At 38.0% G+C, this 19,171-nt stretch overlaps 2 protein-coding genes across 2 annotated transcripts; one reads left to right on the top strand and one right to left on the bottom strand.

Moving 5' to 3' along the window:
* Window positions 1-148: 148 nt before the first annotated feature.
* On the bottom strand, window positions 149-6,612 carry LOC128617151 (zinc-binding protein A33). Its single transcript, XM_053640175.1, has 6 exons — window positions 5,627-6,612; window positions 5,429-5,524; window positions 3,375-3,605; window positions 2,923-2,945; window positions 2,713-2,837; window positions 149-2,150 (listed from the first exon to the last, which is right to left on the bottom strand). Exons 1-6 carry the CDS (start codon window positions 6,062-6,064, stop codon window positions 1,615-1,617), a joined length of 1,449 nt encoding a protein of 482 aa, XP_053496150.1. The 5' UTR covers window positions 6,065-6,612; the 3' UTR covers window positions 149-1,614.
* Window positions 6,613-8,713: 2,101 nt separating this feature from the next.
* On the top strand, window positions 8,714-18,728 carry chmp6b (charged multivesicular body protein 6b). The gene is made up of 8 exons (XM_053639269.1): window positions 8,714-8,934; window positions 11,337-11,446; window positions 13,117-13,204; window positions 14,375-14,461; window positions 14,689-14,754; window positions 14,895-14,975; window positions 15,071-15,134; window positions 17,343-18,728. The coding sequence occupies exons 1-8, from the start codon at window positions 8,872-8,874 to the stop codon at window positions 17,396-17,398; spliced, it is 615 nt and encodes a 204-aa protein (XP_053495244.1). The 5' UTR covers window positions 8,714-8,871; the 3' UTR covers window positions 17,399-18,728.
* Window positions 18,729-19,171: the final 443 nt, after the last annotated feature.

Raw genomic sequence — 19,171 nt, 5'->3', positions numbered from 1 at the left:
AATTCCATTCATATTTTTGTATGTATGGCACATACTGTATATAAATTGGTTTAAAGGCCTAAACGTATAGCTCATTATTGTATTGCTTAATCTCTAATAATAATAATAATAATAATAATAATAATAAATATCATATTTTCAGGAAACCTTTTCAGAATATTCCAAAGTCGATATCTTTTTATTTCAATTTAGGTGAGCATTAGCATACACTTAATTGCATCATTTTCTTACAAATAATAAGAACCTACAACAAAACACTTCTAATGATAGTCTCTGAAAAGTGTATCATGATTATGAAAAGTGTATGTATCATGATAACCTTAGCTCATTATAATATTGCTCACTCCTAGTACAGGATTAAAAGTAGTGATACCCAGCATCAGTGCCAGATTGTCTTGAAATCCCATTATCATGTTTTCTTTCTTTTTTCTTTATTTTTTCTAAAGTAAAGGCCATGTTTTTTCATAATTTAAAGAGGGGGGTCACTAAATAATATGCCGTTGCATTGGCAGTGAAAGTACTGAATTATTTTAATAGGAAAATAGTGTTTTTAGGAGGATTATTAGTCCTTTAATATATCATTTAAAGCAATGTAGAAATACAGTTTTACCTTGCTGTGACTATATAACACTAAACCATAACATTACCTTGTGAACGCTTATTTCAGATGTCCTTGTAGGACGTACCATTACATTCCTATTTCAGATCATTTCTGGCTTCGTTCATATCTGTCTTCTTATTTTACAGTGCTGTGGAAAAGTATTTGCTGATTTCTTCTGTTTTTGTGTATATGTCATACTAAATTGTTTCAGAGATTAAAACTAAATCTAAGATAAAACAAAGGCACCCTGATTAAACACAAATTATTATGTTATTTATTGAAGCAAAAAAGTTATCCAATAGCAGCTGGGCCTGTGTGAAAATGTATTTGCCCCGTACTGAGTCGAAAGTGAAACTGTTTGGAAGGGTTCCCGTTACATCTGGTATAAACCAAAAACCAAATTCCACAAAAAGAACATCATATCTACAGTCAAGCATGGTGGTGGGAGTGTGATGGTGTGGGGATGCTTTGCTGCTTCAGGCCCTGTGCAACTTGCAATAATTGAGGGAAACATGAATTCTGATCTCTACCAGAAAATCCTAAAGAGAATATCCGGTCTTCAGTCAGTAAGTTGAAACTCAAGCGCAACTGATTTATGCAGCAAGACAATGGTCCAAAGCATAGGAGTAAGTCCTAGTCCTAAAAGTAAGTGAAAGACTGATCTCCAGTTATCGGAAGCATTTGGTTGTAGTTATTGCTGCTAAAGGTGGCACAACCAGATTTTAAGTTTAAGGGTGCAATTAATTTTTTACATTGGTGATAGGTGTTGAATAACGTTTTTTCTTCCATATAAATAAATAAATAAATAAAAACTGTACTGTGTGTTTACTCAGGTTGACTTTGTTTTATGTTGTATTTCATCTGAAGATCTAAAACTATATAGTATGAGATATACACAAAAACAGAAGAAATCAACTTCTTTTTCACAGCACTGTATGCATACATCAACAGTATGACGTGACATTATTCTGCTACTTTATTCTTCCAACTCTTTCAGTGTGATCTTTCCTGAGCTATTCTGTGTACACAGACACTTTCTCAGCAAGGATGCGTAGCGGATGCCTTTTACATGAGTTAGAGAAATATGGATAGAGTTTCTCAGTGAACTTGGCTTTAAACCTGTAGATCAGTGTGTTATCTGCAGCATCTGAGAACGTGACCCTCCCCACATCCCAGTCCAGCTGAACTCGCACTCTTTGTGGTTTCTTCTTAACTGGAATCGGCTCGTTGGTAGAGTTCGGTGCCCGATAGTGACCTCCATGCAGGCACATGGTCCAAATGCCATGCTCAGGACTGAGTGAAAACCACTCCTTCCGTTGCACACTATCATATGCCACCCCGAGTGCCCACTCAGTGCTGTCACCTACTTCCACGTCCCAGCTGTGGCGGCCTGTCCCCAAGGCCTCAGACCCGAGCACACACTTGTAGTAGCAGAAGCGCTCGGGGTTATCAGGTACCTGCTGCTCTTCATCTGTGTAGCGCAGGACAGTGAGGTCATCAGATAGAGAGAGGTACGCATCTGCTGTATTGGGGTCAAGGGTCACTGGAGCTGTTGGGGAAGAGGTGTGAGTTGCACATGATTATACAGTGTCGTATAGGTTTGAAAAAGGATTTGGATAGGTTGTTGTTCCAGTATTCACACGAAACAGGAGCCTACATTTTGTGGTAGAATATTTTTTGCAAGTGCATTGTTGCTTGAACAAGTTGTCTGCATGTGTTATAAATTTTGTACATTTTCTCAAGAAAAAAATAAGGGTGCTGTACACATAGTAGCTGTACAACAATATATAAATAGTAGAGTTCTTTGCACAAAATTAATAAAATATACCTCATTTGCATAGCAGTATAGTATAAGGGTGGGTGATATTACAAAAACATAATCATATAATATGTAATATACATCATAATATTTTGTTTGCTTTTATTTACTAACAAACTGGAAGAGACATGATATAACGGCAAACAGTACAAAACTGATGAAAATGTATAATATATGTATGTATGTATGGGATAACTCTCAGTAATAACTCAAATCCAAAATCCAATGCCATACAGAAACAAAACACCAAGCCACAAAAAGCTTCATGTTATTCTTTCTGTCTGGTACTTACTGTAAGTGACGACAGTTTGCATTTTCTCCCAGACTCTGAATTTGAGGCAGCTCAGATATTTGGCCACATCAAGCAGAGCTCCGTTCATCTCTTTAAGGTCCTGCGGTGTGCACTCCACTCTGTAACTGAAAACAAAGCACTCATTAAATTCAGGGTTTTATGTAATATCTGTAAAGAATGAAAATGTCACGGGAAATCTAGTTTACTTACCATTCAGACGCCTTCTTATAGTTCTGCAATACAACAAGGAATGATTCATTGGCCTGCTTTCAAACTCATACGCTCTTGTTATAATCCAGTTATCTTCCCACACTGTAAAACCGGATAGTTCATTTAACTCAAAAAATTTGAGGAAACTAATTACCTCAAAATGTTTAAGTTAAGTTTAAAGTTAAGTTTTTAAAAATAACAAAAATTTAACTCAAACTTTGTCATTTAAAATTAATCTCTGTTATATTTAAGTGTATTTGGCTTAAAGAAATTAATTTATCAACTGAAAAATTTTGAGGTAATTAGTTTCCTCAATTTTTTTTAAATTAAATGAACTTATCCGGATTTACAGTGCATAAAAGAAACTTTAGCTATAAGTATTTGGAAGAAAGTTATTGATATACATTTTGAATGGAATAGTGAAAAATGATATCAAGTCTTGTCATCTTTACCTTTAGAAATTCAAAGTCTTCAGAAGAAATGGCCTCCTCAGTGGACTTAATGGTTTCAGTCAGAGACATAATCTCCTCTGTTAGCCTGTCAATCTTCTCCTTTATTTTGCCACTCTTCTGCTCCTCTTCCTCCATCAGAGCTGCGAGCATGGACGCCTCCTCATCCCGGAGGAACTGCTGTAGCTTCTCAAAGTCAGCCTTTATCAGCTGCACTGTATGTTGGGTCTGCCGCTGCTCACAGGGATATCTTAGTATTAACTTATTATTATTATTATTATTATTATTATTATTATTATTATTATTATTATGGTCTATTATATTTACAGTAATATTTATTTTGGTCCATCTGGACTTATACTACGTGTTAATTCAACACTGATTTTGTTGTGTATTCATACAAAAGGTACAGTACTAAATGTACAAATCATATGTTACAGTATTATTCTACTATGTGTTATTGTTAATAGACAGATACACTATATAGCCAACAGTATGTGGACACTTGACCAATCCCACCCATATGTGCTTTTTGAGCATCCCATTCCACATTTAGTCTCCCTTATTGTTGTTATAATAACCTCCACACTTCTGGGAAGGCTTTTCACTAGATTTTGGAAGGTGGCTGTAGAGATTTGTGCTCATTTAGCAACAAGAGCATTATTGAGTTCAGACACTGATGTCTGGAGAGGAGGTCTGGGGTGCAGTCGGCATTCCAGTTCATCTCAAAGTTGTTTAGTGGGGTTGAGATCAGGGCTCTGTGCAGGACACTGAAGTTCTTCCACTCCATCCTTAGCAAACCATGTCTTCATGAGCCTCGCTTTGTGGGCCGGAGCGTTGTCATGCTGAAATATTAGCTTTGGGCCTCTTAGTTCCAATGAAGGGAAATTGTAATGCTACAGCATACAAAGACATCCTATACAATTATGTGCTTCAACTTTGTGGCAACAGTTTGGGGACGAATCAAATACGGGTGTGATGGTCAGGTGTCCACAAACTTTTGCATAGAGAGATAGATAGATAGATAGATGTAAGACAGTGCAACATTGACTGGACCATTCATATTCAGTGTGTGTGGGATGTGAGGTAATGGGTTTTGTGTGAAGGAACATTCATGTCTGTGCAAAACATTAATGTGTGCAAAATTATGCAAAACCATTGGGTGGTGTTTTGCATGTGGGTAATTACTGTATCATGAGGTTCAATCTGGCTGGTGTTATACTTATTATACTTATTCTATCTAGAAGTAGTAAATGCTTGAAATCTGCCACTAGAGTAAGATACACACACATGATTTATTCACTTATATTCAAGATCTTTTTTTATACTTGCTATGATATCATTTTTGGCACTGTATATAATTTAATATAGTCAAATTGATCTAGTATTTCCTATTATAAGGTTACATTAAACAAAATGTAAGATTATGAAGCCAATTTCCAGCCATTCTTACTCATTTGAAGCTTGAAATAGAATTGTTCTACTTGCAGATAATTTAGCTAATTTTTAGTATTTATTTCAAGAAAGAAGCAAGAATGTCTGCCAATAGAATAAGCACATTTAAAGCTTAAAATTAGTAAACATGTCTGGAAATAGATTTAATACTATATAGGAATACTAGGAAATACTAGAAAATTATGCCTATATTCAAGATATTTACAAGTCCTGGAAGCCCAGGAACAGAAATTGTTGTTGTTGTTGCTTTTTACTTTAAACATGCATGATTAAAATCATGCAATTTTTAACTGATCAGTTGTTATTGTTATTTGGCCTTAGAGTAGGGAAAACTTCAGACTGCAGAGCAGGAAGTCCCTAGGACCAGAGTTTGTACTGAATATCTTCAGTAAGTTTTCAAAACACAGAACCCCAGTGCACACTAGCCTTAAAATAAAAAGAGGAATATTAGCTTTCAATTGCTTTGCTCATGAAGAACCACTAATGAAAACAATATCAGTATGACTTTTAACCTGTGGACCAGAGGTCTGAACCTGTAACGCTGTAAGACTATGTAGGGACGAACGTCAATAAAATAGTGTCGATAGTAGTGATGCAGTTACCCTGATGTGATCTGCTGTCTCTTGGCAGATTTGTTTGGTTGTGTTTAGGGTCTCCAGCTTCTCCTGTAAGGGTATCAATGCAAACCGCAGCTCTCTCTAAAGGCAGTTGGGAGAGAGAATACATATATTAGCATCCATATTTGTCTGAGAATCTTTTCAACAGTCACACAGGAATCTTTCTCTCTGTCTGTCTCTCACCTTGCACTCCAGAGCTGCTTCCTCTGTAGTATTACAGTCGTGACCCTCATGATCTTCTCCCTGGCACTGAATACAGATCAGCTCCTCGTCCTCCATGCAGAACAGAGTCAGTCTGTCACCATGCCTAGCACACGCCTTATCACCTTCTGCCCTGTTATTGTCTTCCCGGATGAAGCCTAGCCCCAGCTCGGCTCGGGTCCTGTCTCGTTGAGGTTGACCTAGAAATATGGAGTCAATCAGGCCTTTGAGGACATTGTCAAGCAGCTCCCGTCCATAGCACTCAGTGCATCTTTGCTGCTCATGTCCTAACTCGAGCTGGCACAACTGTAAGCAAGACTGGCATAAGCTGTGTCCACAGGGGAGCAGGAGTGACCCCTCGGCCTGACACGCTGGGCAAACAGGGTCACCTGGAGGTAATGAAGGCTGATCAGATGCCATAATTATGTGCTGGGTTTGCTGTTATGGTTCTTCAGCGCTCACAAATGTTGACTTCTACAAGTTGTTCTATAGTCCTTTCTCTCTCCTGCTTGGGGTATGCTGCACTCTCTTCGCTTGTGGAAATCCCCTGTTGGTTAGTTGATGGGCTATTTATAAAGTTGTTATTTTGGATAGTGCCTTCTGACGTACGTGTGTGTGTGTGTATGTGTGTGTGTGTGTGTGTGTGTGTGTGTGTGTGTGTTTGTGTGTGTTTTGAAGTAGGCCAGGTCACACAGAGGAAAGTTTATTTAGGTGCAATTCTGTGGTATCTTTACTGAAAGCACTATGCACAGGGGGCTAGGATGTCATATATGTTATGTTGCTACCTTATGTGGTGCTTCTGAGTGAGTGCTTAACAGTGTGAACATGTCTCCGCAGTTCGAGGATTAAAAAGCCATGTTATTGGATATATGATTCATGTTTTTAATCTGCACAACACTGCAACCCCCAATTCCGAAAGTTGGGACAGTATGGAAAATGCAAAAAAAAAAAAAAATTCACCCTGTGCTATACCGAAAACACATTATTTGATGTTTTACTTTGTGAATTTAATTTATTTTTTGAAAATATTCACTCATTTCAAATCTGATGACTATAACACACACACTCAGGTTGTGTGTGGGTCCCTGCTGACAAAAAACAACAGAAACTATCACAGAAATTTTAATGGTTCTATGGTCCAAATCCTAATTCTGCTACAAATACCATTACATACCATCAGCTAACCATTAAATCCATTACCACTGTTGGTCCTTAATGGTATCCACTAGACATAACATGCCTCCAATAGAAGCAACAGATTACCAGTAGAGATCCACAGGGACCATTACAGTTTTTATTAAAACCAATACCCAATTCTCATTATAACCATTCAAACCATTACAAATTCTATGAGGGTTTCTATTGTTTTTCTTTTGTTTTCAGCAGGGGTGTATCACAGTACACACATATATTAGTATGTATTCTCCTTCTTCACTTGACTTTAGTGATTGAAGCATCTAATAACATCGTCTTTAATGGTCCTATGAAGAATGGGTTGGTAGCAGGCTCAAAAAAATAAAATGAAAATGTCCAGTATTATTATTTATTACAGCACAGACCTACTGCAACAATACATATATTTTTTTGTAATTTACCATCCAAGAATCATTGAATAAATACAGTAAAAGATTTGTTTTGAAGACCATTCTCATTTGTCAGTGGACTTGCTGATACCATGTAGATTTTGAAACTGGACCATGCCCATATCGATGTCGTAAGGCACATTAAAACATTGGAGCAATGACAAAAAAAAAAAAAAAAAGACAAAATTTTTTAATTTTCCATACCATCTACACTGTTAAATATTTCATTTCAAGATACTCTGATATTGATAATGTATGCTCTTTTTTTTTTTTTTTGTAAAAATGAGAAAGAGTGGGTGACGCATTTGCTTTTTGAATGTAAAATTCAAATGTATTTGAATTGGCAGAATTTATCTTTAATTTAGTAAACATGAAATACTATTTTACATTAAAGGGATATCATTGTCCATTATGAAAACAATGTTAACAAAGGTTTGAATACATTGTTAATTTATTTATACTAATGGCAAACTTTTGTGTACGTAAGCAAAAGTATGTTAATTCATCCCCAATCTTTAGGGTTGTTTATACTGGAATTTGATTGTTTTATATCTTCTCTGAACTTGTTTAAAAAAAAAAGAAAAAAGTCATTAACATGTTAAAAAAATTTAAATTATATATAATTTTTGAATAGGGCACACAGTGGCTTAGTTGTTAGCACGTTCGTCTCACACCTCCAGGGTCGGGGGTTTGATTCCCACCATGGCCCTGTGTGTGCGGAGTTTGCATGTTCTCCCCGTGCTGTGGGGGTTTCCTCCAGGTAGTCCGGTTTCCTCCCCCAGTCCAAGGACATGCATGGTAGGCTGATTGGCGTGTCCAAATTGTCCGTAGTGTATGAATGTGTGTATGAATGTGTGTGTGAATGTGTGTGAGTGTGCCCTGCGATGGATTGGCAGGGTGTCCAGGGTGTACCCCGCCTTGTGCCCAATGCTCCCTGGGATAGGCTCCAGGTTTCCCTGTGACCCTGAAGAGGATAAGCAGTAGAAGATGGATGGATGGATAATTTTTGAATATAATTTTCAGACCCCTTGTTACCAATTAATGCCACACTTTGTTTTGTACTATTGTATGCTATGCTATGTTTGTTACATGCTGTTTTCAATTAAAAAAAAAAAGAAAGAAAGGAAGAAAGAAAAGAAAAGAAAAATATGACAAAGACCCTTGGGGTAATTATTCATGACTCTAAAAATGTATTAGCTCTTGATATGTAAAGTAAAGGGTTAGCTAGCATGAAATGTATTCCTCTTTATCCCTTTACCTGATGTCCCACTTCTGCTGAGCTTACCGCTTTTCCTTTCCTAAGATATGAAGGAAACATTTAAACATTACTTTTAGGAGACGAGGCTGGATCTAGATTCCAGAACTTTATTTCTAAACGTTCTTTGCCTTGTTTCTTGAATCTAAATCTAAAATCTAATCAGAATAAAATAGACATATTTCCCATACGTGTCTGAGACTTTCCATTTGAAATGTATGCTCAGGCAGCACTCTGCTTATTTCAAACGTTGATGGCCGCCGCCTTCACATTGCTAATGCTTTTGTAATACGTTACAGCTAGCTTTAAACGGAGTAAAAATGGGATTTTGAGCATTTAACGATTGAGAAAGTCTTGTTTGGGGAGACAGTGCGGGATGCTGCATCGCAATGGGAAATATTTTTGGCAAAAAGAAACGAAGTCGAGTCACAGAACAGGACAAAGCTGTTTTGGTGAGGAACGACAGCTCCCATGCTAGTCAGTTAGCTAACCACAGAACAGGAAAGGCTTTTAGAGAAATATTTTTGTTTTGCAAGATAATATTTTAGTTGTTTTTATTTTTATTGTAGTGCTAGGGGTCTTTATATCATTTTGACTGACATCATAATCATAACTGTTTATCTAAAATATGCTTTAGCTTTTTTGGGGGGTAGCTGATATTGCTAGTAAACAGGGAGTGGTTTGTCTAAGAGGAAACTTACTTTGAGTAAAAGTTAATGATAATGTGATAATGATAACAGATTAGTTATTGATTCATGGTAGCTGTGGTGGTGTAGATTTTTTTTACAAATACCCACGTTATCATCTGGGGTGTTGTTTCTTAGAGTTTTAAATTAGGTTTTTTTTTGTATTTATTTCATTATCTTTCTTAAGCTAGCTAAGCAGGTGTAGCTACCTACTTAACTTTCAGTTTTGTTTCGCTTAGCTTCAAGCTAATATGATTGTTTTAACTGAGAGATTTGGTCCAAGAGATAGCTAAAGGTCTTTATTATTATTATTATTATTATTAAAGATAATAATAATAATAATAATAATAATAATAATAATTCTTATTATTATTGTTGTTAATGGTAGAATTATTAAATATTAGACCACATAGCTGTTGAATTCTCGAGTCTGATCAGTCAGCATCTCTGACTGTAGTTCCATCTTCAAGACAAATCAGAAATTTATATTAATATGCACTCTTTCTAATACATAATTGTTTCTACGGTAACAGCTCATTCACAGGGACTTGTGTGACGGACATACCACATAATCTAAACCTAACTATAAACTGGTTAAAAATATAATTCAGCAGGGTAAAAACCATATAATTATTGATATGGTGAAGCTTTCTGTAAGGAGACATTTATAGAACGAGTCTTGGGGCGTTTTCAGACCTGTAGATGTGTGCTTTGTTCCGAAATGGGAAATTAAATTGTTACAATGTTGTACTTTTCTCCTTGGCTCGGCTCGCTTTCACAAGGGTACCAAAATGTGTTGTCACGTGAGTAAACTGTCCTCTCATTGGTCAGAGTACGTCTGTTTATGTTCCGGGGTTTTGCTCTTGCAGTCGTCCTTCAAGATGGAGAGACCGCAGCTCCACAAGCTTATTTTTAGCTGTAGTTATTGTAATTTCCATCCATCCATCCATTTTCTATACCACTTATCCTTCAGGGTCGAGTGGAGCCTGGAGCCTATCCCAGGGAGCATTGGGTACAAGGCTGGGGACACCCTGGATGCGGTGCCAATCCATCGCAGGGCACAATCACACACACATTCATACACTATGGACACTTTGAACATGCCAAACAGCCTATCATGCATGTCTTTGGATTGGGGGAGGAAACTGGAGTACTCGGAGGAAACCCCCGCAGCACAGGGAGAACATACAAACTCCACACACACAGGGCAGCAGTGGGAATCGAACCCCCAACCCTGGAGGTGTGATGTGAACATGCTAACCACTAAGCCACTGTGTGCCTGTTTGTAATTGATCTCATTTATATGCTTCCTGGAGTGATTAAGCCCATCTCCTTGAGACACTCACTAAACACCTTCTAATCCTTGGATTTTCAGAAATATGTTCCAGACCAAATTTTACTGAGCTGTTTCCCTCGTCTTTGGTCCAAGTTAAACCGCGACTTATGTTGCGAGCCATTAGCAAAACAAGCACACTTTTTACCTAACGCGGTTCCTGTCATGCGATGCTCGATGGGTTGGTCCGTTGGGTCGGATTGCTTGCTCACCAGACACAAACCGCTCCAGAGTTTGTTTGCAATCGTGCTCAGACCGCCTCGGGTGGTCTCGGACCGATTGTTTTGGTGCGTATCCAAGCACGATTGCAGTGTTCATACGTGTTGAAACGTATCAGGTTCTAAAACAAATGCTCCAAATGAGCCAAGTGCGAAAATACTCTCAGTAGGTTTTCCACCATGAGAAAGTCTTCATTGTTGTATTATTAACTTATTTAAAAAAAAAAAAAGATGCTGGTGAGGGAATTACTGTTTATGGCTGCTATAACATAAGGGATCAAATGCAACTAACGAGTCACATAGACCTTCCACAACACAAAGTTGTTATAAACAGTTCAAATGTATGAGTGACGGGCCACATCACACCACCCTGTCACCGATTATTTTCCTGTAACCGTAATTCCTGGCATGTTTTATGTCATACTTGTAAAATATTATGCCTAGATATCGACCATTCTCTGCAGTAGGACCATTCTTCTTGCCATAGTAGTAGTGTGAATTGGACGAAGGGTTAGAGAATGATTTAAAAAGAAAAAAGCTAACCACCCAAATAATATCACATCAGACATGGTCATGGTCAAATGACATTTCTGTCATTTTCTTCATGTTGAGTGCAGCAACTGAAGCAGCAGAGAGATAAACTGAAGCAGTATCAGAAGAAGATCACTCTACAGCTGGGGAAGGAGAGACAGTTGGCCAAGCAGCTGCTGCATGATGGCAAGAAGGAGTGAGTAGAAGTGCAAATACATGTGGTTTTATTTTTGTCCCTACTGGGAAAAAAAAAAAAAAACAATAGAAACCATCACAGAAATTCCAGTTGTTTCCATTACAAATACCATTACAAAACATTACCATTATTGGTCTGTAATGGTATCTAGACATAACATGCCACCAATATAAGGCAACAAATTACCAGTATTCCATTAAATTACAGTTTCCATTAAAACCATTACAAATTCTGAGGGTTTCTATTGTTTGTTTTGTTTTTCAGCAGGGGTGTGTTGTGTCTCGGTACTTATTTCATATATGTATTATTATGTATTCCCCTTCTTTACTTGACTTTAGTTATTGAAGCATCTAATAACACTAAGTCTTTTATGGTCCTATGAAGAAGGGGTTGGTGGTGGGTGTAAAAAAAATCAAATGAAAACGTCCAATATTATTATTTATTACAGTGCAGACCTACTGTCATATGTAAATATTTCTCATTACATGAGAAAAAATATTGGGTGTAAAATATCTGATATGTTGAATATTGAGTGAGTAGAAACATGTATTTGTCATTTCAATGCTTTGACAATATTGTAAGTGCACAACAGAAAAGCATTCGCTCTATCATCTGGAGATCGCGAGTTCTAATCCCCATGATGCCACAGCACAAAACTGCAAAATTGGCCATGATCTTAAGGAGAGAGTGGTGGCATACTCTTTCTCCACCTATCAACACTAACCAATCACAGGCGACTGTGAGCTCACGCATGTGGAAGTGGGAGGATCATGCTTTTCTCTGAGTATGTTACGCCACATCTGACGTTGCATGAGCAGCAGTTTGAAAAGTTGAATTCGGGTAGCTTCATGTGCCTCGGAGGAAGTACGTGATCACCTTCGCCCTCCCTGGTTGGTGGGTGTCGTATGATAGGAGAGAGATGCCTGATGGATGGGAATTGGACATGACCAAATTGGCTTTGGACCTCAGTTCAAATGAACAGTTATACTATGATGGCTTAGGACTACAATTGCTATGATAGTTTTAGGACTGCAATTGCCACAAACAGTTTTGCACTCAAATCTCTATCAGTGAACAGTGGATAAGTTCAACAAAACTGACTTCATGTGAAAACCGTAATGAATTTCCTGGTTACACAACTGCCCTATTTGATTGTGTAGTACACAGTTATAGAAGGGATTTATTTATAATCGCATTATCTGTTGTTACCCGGATTAGTATGTGTTCCCTTTCGAGTCTGGTTCCTCTCAAGGTTTCTTCCTCATGTTGTCTCGGGGGGTTTTTCCTTACCATTGTCGCCTCATTAGGGATAAATTTATACATTTAAAATCTATATCCTGAATTTATATATTTCTCTAAAGCTGCTTTGGGACAACGACCATTGTTAAAAGCACTGTACAAATAAAACTAAATTGAATTGAAATGTGTGTGCATTTCTCTCCTGTCAGAATTTGTGTTTATCATGTTTATCATATCAGTCTTAATTGTGCTGAAATCCAGAAATCCAGGAAAAACAACATATGACAACTGTATTTCAACTAGAACCAAATATGTCTTTTGAATGATAGCCACCAGTGGTATGTCGTTGGTGCCTTCAGTTCTGGTTGTACCATAGCTCAGGCACTAAGGTTTCCCATGTTAAAGAAATACAACATCTTGTGTTTTTGCAGGAAAGCTCTCCTGTTGCTTAAGAAAAAACGCTACCAGGAACAACTTCTGGACAAGACGGAGAACCAGATAAGCAACCTAGAGCGCATGGTAAATAAACTTAATAACTGCATGAAGGTGGATAAAAAGACTCCGGCTAATACGGACATGCCATGTAAACATAAATTTTCCTCTTGGTCTATTTTGTGTTTGGCCAAAATATTATATAGAAATAATGAACATAATTCACAGCCAGTGCATATGTTGAATGTCTACACAACTATGTGCTTTTAGAGGTGTTCTAGCCCATAGTGAGGTTTTTAAAAGAGGATTTAATTTTCTGTTTAAACACTGCTCTCGAGTGGCTCAACGGAAAAGCATTCGCTCTGTACTCAGGAGATCGCAAGTTCAGCCATCTGTGGCCGGTAACCTTGAGAGCAAAATTGGCCAGTCTGGGTGGGAGGGATGGCATATAACTAACACTAGCTAATTTTTGGCTGTGTGTGGCTGTGCGTGCTTTTCCGTGTGACGCAGCATGAGTAGCAGTTCGAAATGATTCAGCTGGCTGGCCTCATGTGTCTCGGAGGAAACACGTGTTAGCCTTCACCCCCTTTCATTGGTAGGTGTCGTGTGTTAGTGACGAGCTGGCTGGTGGGTGGGAATTTGCTGGCGAACAAATTGGAGAGTAAATGTGAGGAAAAAACAGCTCGACAGTTCTCTAAAGCTGAGGCAGAGAGTCCATATATTTTCCTGCATATTTCCATGAACTGAATTCCATTTTTAAGCTGCTGTGGTGTATGCTGTTCTGCTGATGGATCAAGAGATGTGCAGGATGCTTGTGTGATTCAGGATTCAGACGGTTGCACTGCTCTAAGTAAGCAAGTTTAGTGATGCCATGTTTTCCACAACCTCTTGTGATTCAGCATAATATCCAAATAGCAATTTCAATATTTAAGCACTCGGACAGGGAATTGGCAACACAGTGTTCGATCGATGTTCAAGCACACCCCTAAAATATTGCCTCGTTACAAATGGGCATTTTGTGGAACACGATATCTCAACTACAATCTGTTCATTTTAGTTGGAATATTAAATCATTCAGTGGTTAACAGTTGTAGTGCATAGTTTGGGAACTACCAGAGTATAGATGCAAAGCATTTATTTTACAGACCTACATGTCCATCCTGCCATTAATCAATGTATTATTGATCTGAGTAATTATAGCCTTTTTGTATATTATGGTACAGGAGATTATAGGACCCCTTCTGCTTCTTCCCACAGGTTCAAGACATTGAGTTTGCACAGATCGAGATGAAGGTGATTGAAGGACTGAAGGTTGGCAATGACTGCTTAAAGAAAATGCATGAGGTATGTGTACTTATTTTAATGTGCCAATGAGGTTTGGGACTTAACCTACACATTTTACTCCTATTGTATTTACCTGTAATGTGGTCCATATTTTCTTTCTTTCTTTGGAGTATTTGTCGGCAGACTGGTACAGAAGTATCGTATAGCCTGGACTTTAAGAATGCACTTCAGTTGGAAAGCGGCGAGTCGTATTCCCTGTTTTAATCCTCTTTGTCTTGTTAATGCAGGTGATGTCCATAGAAGACGTGGAGAGGATCATGGATGAGACCCAGGAATGCATTGAGTACCAGAAGGTGAGTGTCTAAATTCCGCAGTCAGTTTATACAGTACGTCCGAGTTTTAGTAAACGTGTAAGTCGCGTATTAGTTTTTTCACAGCTAAAGAGCACTGATTGTGTTTTTTGTGTAACTGCTGGATTTATTCCTGTGTGCAGCAAATTGATGACATTCTGGCAGGCTCTCTGACGCAAGAGGACGAGGATGCTGTATTAGCAGAGCTGGAGGCTATCACTCAGGTGTGTGTTTGTGTTGTCTATTCACGTAACTGAAGTGCTTTCTTGGTGTCTTTTGCATCGTCTGATTATCTGTGTGTGTGTGCGCGCACGCGCAGGGAGATGTTGAGCTTCCTGAGGTGCCTGATGAGCAATTACCAGAGATTCCAGATCAAGAGCCAGGTGTGTATTCTCACTCTGTAGCACACACACACATGCCTTATGTAAGGAAATACACAAAAAAGGAGTGTTATTATTGTAAAATTATCAATATCACATGATGCGTCCTAATTTGTATTCATTTCTAGTTGCGTTTAATGTTGCGGAATATCCATGAAACAAGTTCTTGTTGTCATTAATGTTATAACAGTGAGGCTACTGTGATGTTACGTGTTACTGATGAGCTACAAAGCCTCGTCCTCTGCCCTCATAACTATTCCATAGCAGAAAACTTACAGTATAGGTTCGGCTTTCACTCAAAGCCATGATGTGGCATCTTACATTGGAAATATATCACAGAACACGTCACGATAGCAACAGTTATACGTTTTTGTTGAATATATAGGTTTTCACTGGTATTGCTAGCATTTGGGATACATACAACGGGTTTTTACAAACAGGCTGTATTCAGATATGAAAACATACAAAAACTGGCATTATTGGCTGTTAAACTGGCATTTATTTTTACAGCCTTTTCATTAAACTGTTCAGAGGAATGTAAAGGAATTACCCCTTTAAACTAGGGTTATGGACGTAGTAAATTATTTAGAGGGTAGTGTTTTAATTGGCTTATAACTGGAGTATTAATTTGAACAGACCTTCTTAATTAGCAGACTGTACCCCAGTGTAACAGTGGCTTTGTAGTTGGTGAACATCTAAAGGAAACCAATTATTGGATGATGTGCTGTGTGGAGAGGGCATTTACATTTGACTCGCAGATAACTGGGATATTTCCAGTTCTTCTGCACTGCATTTTACCTAGCAGAGAGATTAATTAGTTAATCTCTAGTGCTATCGTGTTGCTTCTTTTAGTAGGTGAGGTGACATGATGGACTAACACCGTACAAGCTCAATCAGTATTTTTTTTTCACCTCATAATGTTTTTAGAGCATTACTGCTTCTCATTTCTTATGATTGAGGGAGATGCTGTTCATTATCTCTGAATTAACTGTATTGGGTAACCGTCAACATGAACTATTTTCTGTAGTTGTTAAACTACTGTGTAAATTTGTAGGGGGAAAGAGAGAGTTTGTCCTGTTTCTTGGTGCACTGCTCACTCTTGTTTTGTGTATAGATGGGTTTTAAACCACCATGTTACTTAGCTGTGTTTAGATTGATTAGACTGTTTTGGAGTTTGTTTGGGGTTTTTTTTTTTTTGGTCTTTTTGTCTCTGGTACATCACATCACAGCTAAATCAGAGCTTTAAAAGCCAGATCTCCGGACTGGTATGTAAAAAGCTTATAGAGTCTTTTCAAAATAGTCTTAGTGTCCACTCAAGACCGAAAAAAAAAATCTTATTTAAAAGCTTTACAACTTCTGCCTATTCACTCTATGAGGTTTGTTCAGGATTCAGCCTGTTTAACTGATGACATCTCGTAGCTCAGATTGGTCTGCACTTAAATGCTCTGCACTTATATAGCGCTTTTATCCACGGCGCTTTACACTGTGTCTCATTCACTCATTCAGACACACACTCACACACCAATGGTAGCAGAACTGATATGCAAGGTGCTAACTTGTCATCGGGAGCAACTTGGGGTTCAGTGCCTTGCCCAAGGAGACTTCGGTATGTGGAGTCACGTGGGCCGGGAATCGGACCTCCCAACCCTACGATTAGTGGACTACCCACTCTACCACCTGAACCACAGCCACCCCAAAAGCCATCTGGACCTAAATACAATCCCTGTAGCTGGGTTAGAAGAAAGAAACGACAGCATAAGGGGTAACTTTGGGTTGAACCTGACTGGTGCAGGCCAAGAAAATGGTTCGCCAGGCGATGGTAAAGCAGATCAGTGCTTCAGATCCATCCATTTTATGCACTACTGAAGAGAGTGAGAAGAGACACTATGCGCTATCAAAATTCTGGATGTAGAGTGCAGAATTTTTAAAATGACAAGAAGCCACAGAAGAGTAAAACAGTCTACTATTTCCTAGTGACAGTGAAGTGCTCTGAACTACACACAAGTTTCTGTATATTTAGAGGCTGCTTTTAGTGTTTAAAAGCTTTCTTGAGACCTTGAATGTGTTTATTTGAAAGTTTTCAGACTAGAGTTTCTGTCTGAAGTGACCTTCAAGGAATACAATGTTATCATACCTTACATTTATTTGTACATTTCTTTGTACTGTATATATTATAATAATATTAACATTGACCCTTTGGAATTGTTTCAGAGCGGAAGAAGGAAATTGTGAAGAAGAAGCCGGAGAGAGAGCTGTTGGCTTTGTAGAGCCTCACCAATGCACTTTTATATTGTTCCTGTAACTCCTGGGCGTAGATGACAACTCTCTCCTCTCTAGAAAAGAAACTTTCTAGAAACATTCAAGAGGACTCCCTTAAACATGGGAGCTTTGTTTACGGCCCATCATAGTTCTCTCAGATCTACAGTCCATCTAATGGGGCTTTTCTGCTGGACAGTGCCGTACAGTTTACACTTACTACACCTTATCTTTTATTTTCCCATACAACGACAGCAGAGTTTGCAGGTCTGACTTTTTACTTGTTTTGTTTTCTATGAATTGACAAACAGCATTGCACTTGGTGGAAATTTTGAGAGACCCTATTATGCTCTGCTGTATTGTCAATTGAGTTTTATTTTTTCCAAATAGGAATCTGTCTCAAGAGACAGTTCTATGACTATTATGATTGACCAATCACTAGTTTTGCTTGGTAACTGATTGTTTAACTGCAGTACAGGTCAATTGATAAAGTAAACAACACAAAACAGGATCGCTGGCTTCTTGCCATACTGCACTGTCCAATGAAAAAGTGCTTGATTCTTCCCTGTGTATTTGTCAGTGCCTGGTCTAATGAAGAAAAGGTTTGTTTTTTTATTTGTTTTCCTACCATTACTATTTTTTTTTTAAACTAAATACATCATCATTAACTTGTGACTCTTCAGACCAGTGATATTTTTAATCTTACCTTCCAGGTCTTTCATGATTTAACCATATATATATATGTATGTGTGTATGTGTGTGTGTGTATGTATGTAAGTAAACCTTCTGGCCAGGTATAAGGGATTTTGTCATCGTCATCCCATCCCCCTCCCCACCCCGACTTGTAATAAACTGCATGTGAGGCTTATACCAGTATCTTGTCAGAATTATAGGCTAATAAATGCTGTGTAAAAGCTCCTTCACTTTATTACCTCTCTACACGGGTGCTTACAACACTCCTGTCTGATTTAGGAGGATTACGTCTGTTGGATTAGAAGGTTGTATACCCCATTTTAACGTTCTTCACATTGCCAACGAATGCAGTCATACTTTAATTTTTTTTATCTCAGTGATTTACTTGAGCCTTTTTTCCCCGACTCAAGGTTTATTTTTTAAGATGTGGAAACATTTCTTAAACCCAAAGTTAGTTCTTCTCTAGAATACACAATACACAAGCCAATAAATATACTTTTTTCTCTCTATTATGATTTATCACTATCATGTTGGACTGCACTCAGCTGCTCTGTACTCATAGCTGTCCAGCACTTCTTCATAGTCTTAAGTCTGATTATACAAATTTAATTTTGTTATTTTGCAACAATAAAATTATTTTGAATCATTTTTTATTTTGCTGTGGGTTTCATTAAAGATGGATGTTATGGACCACTAGAGGGCAGAGCAGCCTTTTATGCTTTGGAGACTTTTTTCCATTATGAGTAAATGTTTGAGGGTGCTAATATTTCTTTTCTTTTTTTCTTTTTACATACAAGTGTCTAGAGTGCTGTGTTGGTGAATAATTCTGGATATGAGTAAGTCTTCTCAGTCAGTGGCTCATGTGGAGGCAGGTTAGTGGCTAGGGTGGTCCTGAATGGTTCCTCCATGAAAGTTTGAGAATGTACTCAGTGTTCATTCAGGTACCGAAGCTTTCTAGCTGCAGATAATGGTGAAGAGGAACCGCTCCGTAGGCATTTAATGGTGTTGATCAAACCTCTGTAGCAGGTGTCTGTAGCACCTTTTTGATCCATTCATTTTCTCTATTTGTTTGAAATATTATTGTTAACAAG

The sequence above is a fragment of the Ictalurus furcatus genome, chromosome 13, assembly GCF_023375685.1.
Source record: "Ictalurus furcatus strain D&B chromosome 13, Billie_1.0, whole genome shotgun sequence".
Classification (NCBI taxonomy): Eukaryota; Metazoa; Chordata; class Actinopteri; order Siluriformes; family Ictaluridae; genus Ictalurus; species Ictalurus furcatus.
The sequence above is the reverse complement of the archived record's forward strand: the minus strand, read 5'-3'. Positions and strand labels throughout refer to the sequence as shown.

Excerpts from the sequence above, each read along its gene's own strand:
- LOC128617151 (XM_053640175.1), bottom strand. The coding sequence starts at position 6,064 with ATGGCATCTGATCAGCCTTCATTACCTCCAGGTGACCCTGTTTGCCCA. Across the intron at positions 2,946-3,374 it reads AAGACTTTGAATTTCTAAAG|AACTATAAGAAGGCGTCTGA; the intron begins GTAAAGATGACA and ends GTTGTATTGCAG. Across the intron at positions 2,838-2,922 it reads TATAAGAAGGCGTCTGAATG|TTACAGAGTGGAGTGCACAC; the intron begins GTAAGTAAACTA and ends CTTTGTTTTCAG.
- chmp6b (XM_053639269.1), top strand. The coding sequence starts at position 8,872 with ATGGGAAATATTTTTGGCAAAAAGAAACGAAGTCGAGTCACAGAACAG. Across the intron at positions 11,447-13,116 it reads CTGCATGATGGCAAGAAGGA|GAAAGCTCTCCTGTTGCTTA; the intron begins GTGAGTAGAAGT and ends GTGTTTTTGCAG. Across the intron at positions 14,462-14,688 it reads GCTTAAAGAAAATGCATGAG|GTGATGTCCATAGAAGACGT; the intron begins GTATGTGTACTT and ends TTGTTAATGCAG.